The 12,708-nt window shown below is 38.3% G+C and overlaps 2 protein-coding genes across 2 annotated transcripts; one reads left to right on the top strand and one right to left on the bottom strand.

Annotated features, from left to right (window-relative positions):
- Positions 1-4,387: 4,387 nt before the first annotated feature.
- LOC106081011 (transcription termination factor 2) lies at positions 4,388-8,935 on the bottom strand. Its single transcript, XM_013242682.2, has 4 exons — positions 7,402-8,935; positions 6,801-7,122; positions 5,890-6,743; positions 4,388-5,303 (listed from the first exon to the last, which is right to left on the bottom strand). Exons 1-4 carry the CDS (start codon positions 8,824-8,826, stop codon positions 4,536-4,538), a joined length of 3,369 nt encoding a protein of 1,122 aa, XP_013098136.2. The 5' UTR covers positions 8,827-8,935; the 3' UTR covers positions 4,388-4,535.
- Positions 8,936-10,205: 1,270 nt separating this feature from the next.
- On the top strand, positions 10,206-11,575 carry LOC106081012 (prefoldin subunit 3). The gene is made up of 3 exons (XM_013242683.2): positions 10,206-10,393; positions 10,562-10,959; positions 11,024-11,575. Exons 1-3 carry the CDS (start codon positions 10,307-10,309, stop codon positions 11,127-11,129), a joined length of 591 nt encoding a protein of 196 aa, XP_013098137.1. The 5' UTR covers positions 10,206-10,306; the 3' UTR covers positions 11,130-11,575.
- Positions 11,576-12,708: the final 1,133 nt, after the last annotated feature.

The following is a 12,708-nucleotide window of genomic DNA, read 5'->3' as shown; positions in this document are numbered from 1 at the left end:
ATGGCATGTGGCACCGTCTTGTTGAAACTACATGTCATGCAAGTCAAGGTCTTGCATTCTGGGCAAAAAAAGTTGGATATCATCTGACGATAGCGCCCACCATACACAGTTACGTTACGATTTGCATCATCTTTGAAGAAGTACGGTCCAATGGTGCCACCAGCCCATAAACAGCACCAAACTGTAGCTTTTTCAATAATTTGCAAGCACTGTTCGTTAGTAAGACGATTAATGATTAAATTATAAACTAAGCTGAAGATTTTTGAAAGTGAAACAGAAAACGAAACGTACGTGAGCTGTTTAAACCAGTGTTGCCAAAAAGATAATATGCCAGGACGGCTAATTCTGAAAAAGTTCTCTTATGTTCTCAAGTCATTTAACGCTACATTCTGAAAGTCTTTGTTTTCCGCAATGTTCCCATATTTCCGTTTTCACTAAAAATCTTTAATTTCTTATTTAGAGAAATATTCAATGCTATCCTGACCATGAAATCACTAACGATAAAATACGCATCTTATTGCCGGCCCACATGTATCCATTAATTCCATATCCATAAGCCTCATTAAGTCAATAACTCTCAACGTTAGTGTGAATTCATTAAGGGATATTTTCCATTTCACCCTCAGTTATATCCTTGGCCTCAGTCTTTTGTATAAAAGACCCAAATCATTATCAAATAAGGTCAGTAATCCAAAGAGGTTAACGTTGAACACAAAAGCAAGGAATCATGAATCACCGCAGCTCCAAGTCTTTGCAGCACAAGTGCCCTCTAAGCCTTTTAATGCTAATAACATTATCATATTGGTGGCATTGCACTTTGGTCACAGGCTTAACAGATTGGAACGACACCAATCCCAACGAACGTTGTCCAGGTCGCAATGAGCTTCTGCGCCAGCCCTTTTGCAAATATGGATACTTCATTGTCAATGAGAATCCGCTATATTGTCCCAACCGCCATATATGCTATATAGGCGTAAATGAACCATGCAATGACGGCGATATTTGTGTAGAAGGTGCAATTTGCACCACTTGCGGAATTTGTCAACGGTGTGAAAATCCCCAAAGCTGTTCCAAGTTTGAATTATGTCCGAACGATAATTATAAATACGATCAATCAGAGTATGATTTGATGAGTTTCTACAAAAAGTTAATACAAAAACGTCGCAACCATTTGAAGAACGCCTAGAAAAGCTATGCTGTGTATTGGAACTGGATATTGCAAACTGGAGACTGAACACTGAGTGATGCGCCTAAAACATAGGCATTTCCAAAATATAAACGCTGTATAATTTAACCTATGAGTAGTTTTTTATGATATAATCAGCACTTGCTGTGTTTTATTTTAGTCCTACACAGTACTTGTCAGCGCAATTTGCGCTTTATAGGCAGTACTAAAATAAAACACAGAAACTACAAATGTAATATTTTTTATTACAAATAAATGTTGAATACTTGTTATATATACATACAATAAAAACTTAGAATATTGTGCAGAATAAATAGAGAATATTTGTGAGAATATATTGATTCTTATAGTCACCCCTTATTTTCATATGGACTAGTGCTTATTCAATGCTATACATTTTTATATCCTCCACCATTGTAGGGGATTATACTAATTTCGTCATTATATTTGTGACTCCTCGAAATATTGGTCTAAAGCCCCATTAGGTTAATATATTTTTGATTGTAATGACATTTCAAGTCGATCTGGCCAGGTCCGTCCGCCTGTCAGTCTGTCGAAAATACGCTAACTTTCGAAAGAGTAAAGCTAAGTGGTTGAAATTTTGCAAAAATACTTCTTATTAGTGTAGGTTGGTTGGAATTGTAAATAGGCCATATCGATTCATGTTTTTATACAGTTGTCATATATACCGATCTCGGATCTTGACTTCTTGATTCTCTAGAGTGTACAATTCACGATATTGTTGATATTTTGCATGCCGTGTTTCGCTATGACTTTAACTACTGTGCTATGTATGTAAATAGGTAAAAAATTAAATTTTTCCCTTCAAAAACTTAAAATGGCCATATCTCCTTAACTAAGCCTCGTAGAGCAAAAGTAAGATTAATTCGTGATCACTTCCAAAAATTCAAAAAATTTATGAAAATCGGCCAAAAAATTAATTTTTCCCTTCTAAAACATAAAATGGCCATATCTCCTTTACTAAGCCCAAAAATTAAAATTTTCCCTTCCAAAACTTAAAATGGCCATATCTCCTTAACTAAGCCTCGTAGAGCAAAAGTAAGATTAGTTCGTGATCACTTCCAAATATTCAAAAAATGTATGAACATCGGCCAATAAATTAATTTTTTTTTCCAAAACTTCAAACGGTCATATCTCCTTAACTAAAACTCGTAGATCAAAAGTAAGATTAATGCGTGATCACTTCCAAAGATTCAAAAAATTTATGAAAATCGGCCAAAAAAATTAATTTTTTCCTTCCAAAACTTAAAATGTCCATATCTCCTTAACTAAGCCTCGTAGAGCAAAAGTAAGATAAATTCGTGATCACTTACAAAAATTCAAAAAATTATGAAAATCGGCCAAAAAAGTAATTTTTCTCTTCCAAAACTTAAAATGTCCATATCTCCTTAACTAAGCCTCGTAGAGCAAAAGTAAGATTAATTCGTGATCACTTCCAACAATTCAAAAATTTAAAAAAATCGGCCAAAAAATTAATTTTTCCCTTCCAAATCTTAAAATGGCCATATCTCCTTAACTAAGCCTCGTAGAGCAAAAGTAAGATAAATTCGTGATCACTTCTAAAAATTCAAAAAATTATGAAAATCGGCCAAAAAATTAATTTTTCTCTTCCAAAACTTAAAATGGCCATATCTCCTTAACTAAGCCTCGTAGAGCAAAAGTAAGATTAATTCGTGATCACTTCCAACAATTCAAAAATTTAAAAAAATCGGCCAAAAAATTAATTTTTCCCTTCCAAATCTTAAAATGGCCATATCTCCTTAACTAAGCCTCGTAGAGCAAAAGTAAGATTAATTCGTGATCACTTCAAAAAATTCAAAAACTTTTTCAAAATTTAAAATGGCCATATCTTCTTAAATAAGCTTCGTAGAGTACAAGTAAGATTAATTCGTGATCACTTCCAAAAATTCAACAAATTTATGAAAATCGGCCAAAAAATTAATTTTTTTCTATTCCAAAATTTAAAATTGCCATATCTCCTTAACTAAGCCTCGTATAGCAATAGTAAGGTTGATTCGTGATAACTTCCACTAATTAATTTAAATTAATTTTTTCAAAGTTATTTTCGCTTCAAACCCTGAAATTAACCTATTTCAAATCTACATTTAGTTTTTTGAATGCTAAATATAAAATACCCAAGCCCACCCTATAAGTGTAAATTAGTTGGTATCTAATTCTGAATCGATTTTGATAGACTATGACATAGGTGTTCAGATGGGTAATTAACTAGTCTGTATCAAATGTCGGGAATATCCGTGCAAAATTCTTATATCTTCGGCTCTATGAGTAGAATAGGGATCCCAAAGTCCACTTTCGACTAATCGGTTAGTCGAGTTTTTGGGTAAAAAAGTCAATATCAACTTTCAACGAGTTAAAAGTCGAATAATCGATTTTGATGTCGAAAAGAAAGCTGCACAGAGATACAAGTTTAAAAAAGAATTTTTTCAAATTTTTTTGCTACGATTCTATGCTCTTTACTCCTGCTGCATTAATATGTTTTTTTAAATTGAAAAGTTATTTAAACGGGAGGCAAAATAGCCAATTTTTACGTCCTTATAAGTGTAAGTTTCATCTTTACTTTAATTGGCTATGACAGAACATTCGATCCACTAGCCGAACGTAGAATATCGTTTCAGGCGCTTATTGTTAAATCTCTGACACAAAGTTTTGAGGTGTCTCCCACCACTTGATCTTTTCATCGGGCTTTTGGTCGGCACGGTTTGCGTGTACCATCGTGTTTGCCTTCAAAAGACTTCTTTGATGGAGCATCTTCATCGATTCTCCATTCATCCATTCATTAAACAAAAGGTTTAATTTTCCAAATTAACTTTGTCGATAGTATCAATCGGATAAATAATATCAATCGATATTCAGACGAAAAGTAAAATATCATTAGTGCCAACTCTAATTCGGTGTCGGATGGTTTATTTTTGTTCAATTTTGCAAAAAATTTAACTTTGCCGATAGTATCGATATGAAAATATCAATCGAGGTGCAGACAAAAAATAAAATATCGATAATGCCACCAATATTTCTCCAGCTCTAATTCTCAGCGTGCCGGGTAGGTCTTTCCAGTACATAGAACCGATCGCTGTGGGGGCTATCTTTTGGATGTTGTGTTGATGGCTTCATATTTTAAAACATAACACATTATTTATAAATGTATAAAAATATTGTTTTGTATTTTATGTATGAAAAAAATGATTGCTATCTACACAGAAAACAGAAACAAAACATATTCAAATTCACATTAAAAAAATATAACATGCATAAATAAATGGAATGCCAACTATACGCAATAGAATAAATGCAAACATAGAAATATAGCCTACATGCCAAAAAGGCCACGCAGATCATCCATTGTAAGTTTGCTGCCCTCACTGGCACCAGCTCCGGTCAGAATTCCATTGGCCAGTGACAATTTGTGATCTTGCAATGCCTTTATGCGCTCTTCCACAGTGTCTTTGCACATGAATTTGTAGATGATAACATCCTTCTTTTGGCCCACACGATAAATACGATCCTGGGCCTGTGCCTCCAACTGAGGATTCCAGTGCAAATCGATGAGCAGCAAATGATTGGCACCCACTAAATTCAAACCAACACCACCGGCGGTAAGGGACAAGAGTAAAATACGTTTTCTGCTATTGGCGTTATTGAATTCGGTTACTATTTCTTGGCGATTTTTCACCGGTATCGAACCATTTAGAGATAGTGTGGCCACATTCTCTCGTTCAATGTGTGTCTTCAAAATATTCAAAACACTTGTCCATTGCGAGACAACAATGGCTTTATCGCTCGAGGAAATGACACGCTCCTTGAGTATTTGTAGAACTTTCAACATTTTTGTGGAGGGCTGATCCAAATTGAATACGGGATTGGTGCGTTGCAGGACACGAGCCGATGCTTTCGCCATTACCTGATCTTCAGGGCGCATTGAAGTTTCCGCCTCATCACTATTCAAGCTGTGGCTCATCATGGCATTGCTGTCGTCTTTATCATTGATGGCCAATTTATTTAGTTGTTCCAGCAAATCAATTTCGGGTTGTGAAACATCACTGGCCGAATCTATTTGCTGGTCGACGTCTTCCAACATCTGGAAATAAAAAGAAAAAGAAAGAAAAACTATTATGATGTGATCCTGGGCAAAGCTTTTCATGTCATGTTTATGACAAGCGGAATATATGGCTAGAACACTAAAAGTACTGTAACTTAAGTATAAGTATTGGTGGACTGCTATGGAGAAAAAGTGCAACATAAGGACCATAAAACAGATTCAGAAACATGATGTCTTGGCATAGGCGGAGCGATGAGAACCACGGCCACTAGTCCTTTACAGACTCACTTAGACAATTTTAAGTCCATTGTGATACCACAGTAGCGACAGACCAAGACTTCTGGCGGGAATCGAACCCACAACCCCTGCATTAGTAATCCAAGCTAGCCCCGGCTACCGGGGCGCCTATGATTATGCATTAAGTTGACAATTAATAATTATTTGCACAGACCTGTATGTAACATTGATGCTACCTCCTCATGCAAGTGTAGCTACAACAACAAGATGACCTAAATCATTTGGCTTTAAAATGTTTCTCATATATAGCCATCAGTATAAGATTAGGTTTGGTATACTTGTACATGTTCTCACTTTCCAGTGTCAAAACATTGGAACTACTACTCACCGAATCAATTAAACCTGGATGACAACAAATCTGCCGTAATCTCAGAAGAAGCACCAAAATTTCATGAGATTTAATCTCCTTTGTACCCTTATGGAGCTTCGTGAATTTCTGATGCATTTTGTAATAGGCCCCATTGGGATCTTTGCTTTGCATAAATGTTGGCCGTGAACTTTGTTCCCGATACATCATATCCGTGTTACGTTCTGCACGTTGAAACAGAAATTGGGCAAAAAGCGTTCGCGAAAATATCATAATCTTTTGATAGACATTCATTTCCTCTTTGTCCAGCTCCACCTCAATCAATTCGATCGATTTGTTGGGCAAACATTGCAATTCACCGCGATCTTGTAGCTGAGCTTTGGTGCGCCTTAGCATCAACGATTTCATGATGGTGTTAAGACGTTGCTGGCCACCGGCACTCTTATCAATCCATTTCTTCCAATGGGCAAAATCATCGAATGGGGAACAACGTAGAAATTTCAGCAAAGCATACACATCCATTTCCTTGTTTTGTATGGGGGTGCCGGTGAGGGTCCATCTATTCCTGCCCTTTAATTCACAAACGGCCAGCGATGATTGGGCCTTATGGTTGCGCACTACATGGGCCTCATCCAGTATGATGCGTTTCCATTTAATGCCAAATAGGGCACCTTGCACCTTGTGTTCACGGGCTACAATGTTATATGTGGTCACAACCAGATCGTAGGTGCGCAAATGTTTGGGTTTTGAGTCGCGATTATTGCCATGATGTACACAAACAGTGAGGCGATGACGAGAAACTTTGGTTTTAGCTTCCTCCTCCCATTGGCGCATTAAACTGGCAGGGCATACCACCAAGGTGCCACCAGGATAATCTATAAACAAAATGTAAGGGGTTGTATTTACAAAAAAAAAATACCTGACATACTTACAATCTCTTCTTCCTTTGGAAGACCATTTTGTTTGTTGTTCTCTCTCATCTTCATCATCGGATTCGCTTTCACCTTTGTCATCATCATCGTCATTGTCTTCTTCGGCTTTGTTTTTGCAGGCCAATACCAAGGAAATCATGGTAAGTGTTTTTCCCAAGCCCATGTCATCGGCCAATATGCCTCCCCTAGGCTTTTGCCTCTCCCGCCAAAACATCCAGGCCAAGGCGTGTTTTTGATGATCCATGAGCTTTACTTTCAATCCTTTGGGATCCTCAGCCAAAACTTCTTCCGCAGGACAACTCTCCAGGGAGCCATGAAGATCCTAGAAAATAGTTAAACATTTAGTCACCAAAATTTCTTAAAGCATTTTACAAAATCGTTGCAATCTTTTTCTTCAGATTGAGTGTGTGATTGATTTCTAATCATGGGATATACAAATTTCCAAAGACATCGTCAGATCATAGCAAATTAACTCTTGCCATGATTTGGCTTAGATGCAATTTAGAAACTCTATATCACAATCAGATATCCGTTCTAAGGCTCTCATCATGAAAATTCAAAGAAATATTGCATTCAAAAATGTCCATCAACGCAATCTTACCTTCAGACGCTCTACTGTCAAAACCTTTTGATTATTGAAAGTGGCCATACCCTGCTTTCCTGTATGGGTCGGCTGTATTTGGTTCACTGCCGCCGATAAGTCATCCCAATTCGGAGCATTGGCATTTGTAAAGAAAGCCTTTCGTTGCTTTTGTATATCCTGCAGCTTCTGTGAGGGTGAATCCTTATCATCTGGCGGATACATTGGACCACTAGCACCGGCCCTATCTTCAATGTCCAAATGGGCAATGAACTTTGATTTAATTGCCACATCTTGGCGCAGGCGTTCTATGCGCAACGACAATTGACGTCCTCCATCGGGCAGGGATTTCGATATCTTTTCCAAAAGGTGTTCGGCGTTTTCCAACTCGGATCGCATTTCTTCAAATTTTCTCATTTCTTTATCGAAATATTCCTGTGATACCCGACGGATGTTTGCTTTGTTTATTGGAGTTTTTAATGAGTTGGCAGTTTTAGTGTTGAGAGCCGCAGAGATTTTGGGCTGCACCAGATTTCCCATAGATCGGTTTGAAGTTTTGGCAGCTGCTTGCGACGTATTGGGCGATGTTATATTTTCCTTATTCTCACTTGCAATATCATCCTCATCGGATGAAAGCTCTATGGGCTTTATGGGTTTATCGATTATCTGTATGTCACTGTCCACTGAAGAATTAACTTCGGTGATAACCTCTCTTGGCTGGTATAGTGTGGAAGAGAGCTTATCGTCAATTCCTTTCTCAAAGTGAACGCTATAGCGGGCCGGTAGTGCAGGTGAGTTGGCAGCCTCTACCTTGGGGCTAGTCGCCGGCTTGGACAATGGACTGTCATAAGTATCACTTGAAGACTCGGCAATTTCCGAATTGTTGTCTGTACTAGAAGAATGATCACGAGTTATATTCGTTCGATTGGAGGTTTCTTGCTGTTCCTCCTTTGAGGAGTTTTCCGCTTCATTACTTTCCTGAGCTGATTGCTGCAACAAAGAAGCACGTGATTCGGAAGCCTCCTCATGGTCATCATCTTGATCTGTGTACACTTCGGAGATATTACTCAGCCCCTTCTTCTGTTCAGCGTCATCTTCGGCATCCGAATATTCTATTTCGCTGGAGTCATTCGAAAGATCATCCGGCCTAATGCCAGTAATGCTCATTCTAGTGCGTGGCGAAAGAGCTCGGCGTTCCAGTTCTTCTTCCTCTTCCTCCAATTCTGAATCGGATTCAATCACCACGCGTTTCCTTCTTGTGGAAGATTTCTTACGCTGTATCACCACACTTTCATCCTGATCGGAACTTATGTCAGAATCTTCCACAGTCATGTCTCTGCTGGGAACCGCGTTGCCACCAACATCACTATCATCATCACTGGTTACGAATTCCCTCTCAGTGCTTGACTCTTCATCACTTGTCAAAATTTCATCAGATTCCGACATTTTATTTTTCGGTCTTTGTTCAGAAGCTTGGAGTTTTGGATTTTTTGATTTTTAAAACGTTCACACAAAAATGCCTTCGAAGCGCCACCAAACACCTACACTGACATAACTGTACATAAGTTGGAACCTCCAACGTCAACGTCTGTAAATTCACGTTCGTTCGATGCTAAGGACCTTATATAAATGATTTGTTGTATGATTTCGTATGCTGCTATCACACTATATGTGCTTGTCTGATGATATGTCACTTTAGTAATTCATCATGTATGTCGCAATTTAATGTGGTTTAATACCAAAGCAAATTTAACAGATAGGAGCAGTTGGCCAACAACAAAAAATTGAGTCAACTACCTATCAAAATTAGTGATTAGTGCAACCCTGATTTCAAAATCACTAGATGTCACCAGATCGCGCCTTTTTTCATAGTTTGTGTGTTATGGTTATGCAAACACACAACCAAAACTTTTCGGCATTGATGGTGCACTTCAAGAAATCCGAAATCTTCCGAAATCTTGTCACAAATCTAGATTTGCTCCAAGTGTAAATATGGTTTAATAAAGGTGGATTCACGCGAACAGCTGAAAACAGACGGGCAGTTTGATAGTACATCAAGACATATTTTCCCAGGTAGTGTACAGTGTTTACATCAAGACATATTTTCCCAGGTAGTGTACAGCAAACAGCTGAGTACAATTCGTTCTCGCCAGCTGAGGTCATGCGAACAGCTGAGTACACTTTTTTATTTTGTGTTGATTTTGCAGTAAACCTAAAAGTCAAAGGCTTCGTAACACTGCTGTGATTTATTTCTAAAGTACGTTCAATTTGATCCGATATTTCACACATAAGCAACTAAACAGTGTTATAATGATGAAGATATAAAGATAAAACACATTTTTAGAAAATAAGAACAAAAACATTTTTAGTAAACAAAGTTTATTTCTAAAACCACTTTGACATTTGAATTCACGCCATTTGCCACTCAAGGTAGTTTCGTTGAGGGTAGAGTTTCGTTATTGTGCTAATCACCAAACTCGTAATTGTACCATGATCATATAGAAGAAAACGGAAACAGAATGAATGTAAACAGAGAACAAGTTGATATCCTCAAACCCAAGTTCTACCAAAAATTAAGAAAAAAATTGTATGTCAGCTGATCGTTTGGCTTAACCTTACTCCGTGAATCCAGTATGTTGTTGTACAAATGAGACAAGCTTTAAATAATTCTACCCAAGGTGTATTGTTTCGCCATGAATTCAGCCATTCATTCGTAAAGGCAATGTAAAAGTCGACAAGTCGAATATTCGATTTCTTTATCCACTTAAAGTCGACTTCGACTGTTTTCCACAAAAAGTCGATTAATCGATTAGTCGGAAATCGGTCGACTTTCAAATCCCTAACTTGGAGGGCATATACAACATTACATTATCGAACTGCTGTGAATATTTTTGATAAATTTCCATTTAATATTAATTAAAACACAATGACTGGAGTCATGGATACAGTAGAAATGCCAAAATTACCAGAAAATCAAAAGTCCTTTGCTGGAATACCTGAGGCAGTATTTTTAGTGAGTAATTAAGATATCTCGGCTGTCCGTTTATCATAACCTACAAACTCTAGAACAGGGTGGTCTTGTTTCGGCAAATGACTTGATGATTAATATATACATATATACGTTTGTGTGAATGAATGAATGTACCAAAAATAATGTCCTTATTTTCTTTTCTTGCTACAGGAGGAAATCGATAGTTTTATGAGCCAGCCCGAAAATGAGGAAAACTGCGAAAAAGTCTTGCAACGTTTGGACGAGCAACACAGTAAATATAGATTTATGGCCTACAATTTAGAAGCACGTAAACGCAAGCTTAAATCTCAAATACCCGATTTGGAGAGATCTTTGGAGATGATAGATGTATTGCGCAAAGAGACTGAAGAACGTGAAACACAATTTCTACTAAGCGACCAGGTCTTCATCAAGACCATGGTGCCACCCACTAAAACAGTCTGTTTATGGTTGGGCGCTAGCGTGATGTTGGAATATCCCTTGGATGAGGCTGAAGTTTTGTTGAAACAAAATATGACCTCGGCGGTTTCGAACTTGAAAACTGTAGAGCATGATCAAGATTTCTTAAGGTGGGTACTATTTTCTAGATGGAATCGACGACACCAACTAATGGCAATTGCTTTATTTCCTTAGGGATCAAATTACCACCACCGAGGTGAATATGGCTCGTGTATACAATTGGGGTGTTAAGAAACGTCAGGCTGCAGCGAAAGCTGGTGCAGCTTCCACATCCTCGTAATGGTGATTTTAGGCATCCCCATTGATTCGTTCTCAACTCTTACTCTTTCATAACCCTCTATGCTTGGATATTTTATCATTCATTCGATTCTTGTTACAATAACTAGCTGCATTGACACTCTTCGCTGGAACTTGGAATTTCTTCCTAACAAAAATCAACAATTAACCGATACACGCAATGATATACATACATACATACATATATAAACTTTTTGCTTCATGAATTCGTCTCGGAACAAGTCAATCGATTGAACTTGTTTGGCATTATTTTTTTTTATTTATTTGTTTATAAAAATTATTCAATTATAAATTGAACTAAACTAACAACCGAAGAGTGTGCATGTATTAGCTGTGCGATCGTTGTGCATTTACAGCAGTTTGGCGCAAAGGCGGAATTTCACAAAGAAATAAAACCAACCAATTGATAATTAAATCACTAAAAAGAAATTTGGTGTTTAGAATATAGCGTAAGTTTTATCCATATTTAGGTTGATTTCAAAAAGTTACAAGATTTTATAACTCAGCTATATATCGGCGACAATCCACCCCTACGACGCTCCTTGCACCTCCCGACAAACCTCGACCACACATGACATGGAACCAAGGGGCCTTCAGCACCGCCTGACTGTCCAGATATATTGTGAGAATCCAAGTCCCTGAGGGTCACAAAAAGTTCATTGAAGGACAGTGCACCCGTCCAGAAGTCTATATGTCTCCACAACTTCTAGGAACTCAATAAACCAGCAACAGTTGTGTCTTTCTGTGGTTTATGCCGATCCCATTGGCCCACGCGCATCTAAACAGCTTCCTAAGCGCCCTCTGTTAGAGTGAAAACGACAGCCAGTCATGATGAAAACATCATAGAAATAGGCAACCACCTTCACTCTCTCGTCAAAGTACATAAGTATCCTATTCATAGCCAATAGCCACAAGAAAGTGGATAAAACACCATACCTGTGTGTCCCCCTGCTTACAATCTTCCTAATCGATCCCTCATCTGGTGAAGCATTGATAATTCTGGCCTCATACAAACCAGAGAATAATGTATGTACTCCAACAACACGTTATTTAAACAAGGGCGCCATAGTATATCCGCCTGTCATACGGCATACGGTCCCGTCTTCTGTAGTATAGCAGGTATCGCCTACAATTCAGCCCGGCACGGGATAGCTGTGAGCACCACATAAGCTGGTACACTGAGGTCCGATCTATGTGGTGTTCTTTGCTATCACGAGAAGCTTTGCTGCTAGCTACAGGGCGTCCACAGGTTGCAGATAGTGGAATGCTCCATACGGAGTAGCTGTCTGCAGTGGCGGACAATCAGCGGTATCGAGTGGAGAGTCTCAGTGAGAGATCGGGTGGCATCGGCTCTTACACATATACTGAGCGCCTATGATCCTCGATATGAAAAGGCGAGTTATTGGCGCCTTTAAATAACCAATGGCCATCGTGTTCCAGCCGCAATCGGTCCTTTGGACAGGAACGAGCTTGCTCACCTACAGCAGCTTGACGAGGATCGCCACCTCCACATGAAAATGTGATTACAACAGCAACCATCCAATCCGGTCGATTTTTAAGGT

The sequence above is a fragment of the Stomoxys calcitrans genome, chromosome 2 (assembly GCF_963082655.1).
Source record: "Stomoxys calcitrans chromosome 2, idStoCalc2.1, whole genome shotgun sequence".
Classification (NCBI taxonomy): Eukaryota; Metazoa; Arthropoda; class Insecta; order Diptera; family Muscidae; genus Stomoxys; species Stomoxys calcitrans.
Note: the sequence above shows the minus strand (reverse complement) of the source record. Positions and strands in the feature narration are given on the sequence as shown.

Bases quoted from the DNA above. Each gene is read 5' to 3' on its own strand.
- LOC106081012 (XM_013242683.2), top strand. From the start codon at position 10,307: ATGACTGGAGTCATGGATACAGTAGAAATGCCAAAATTACCAGAAAAT. The intron at 10,394-10,561 runs GTGAGTAATTAA...TTCTTGCTACAG, and splicing joins TACCTGAGGCAGTATTTTTA to GAGGAAATCGATAGTTTTAT. The intron at 10,960-11,023 runs GTGGGTACTATT...TTATTTCCTTAG, and splicing joins CATGATCAAGATTTCTTAAG to GGATCAAATTACCACCACCG.
- LOC106081011 (XM_013242682.2), bottom strand. From the start codon at position 8,826: ATGTCGGAATCTGATGAAATTTTGACAAGTGATGAAGAGTCAAGCACT. The intron at 7,123-7,401 runs GTAAGATTGCGT...ACTATTTTCTAG, and splicing joins TGACAGTAGAGCGTCTGAAG to GATCTTCATGGCTCCCTGGA. The intron at 5,304-5,889 runs GTGAGTAGTAGT...TTTTATTTCCAG, and splicing joins ATCCAGGTTTAATTGATTCG to ATGTTGGAAGACGTCGACCA.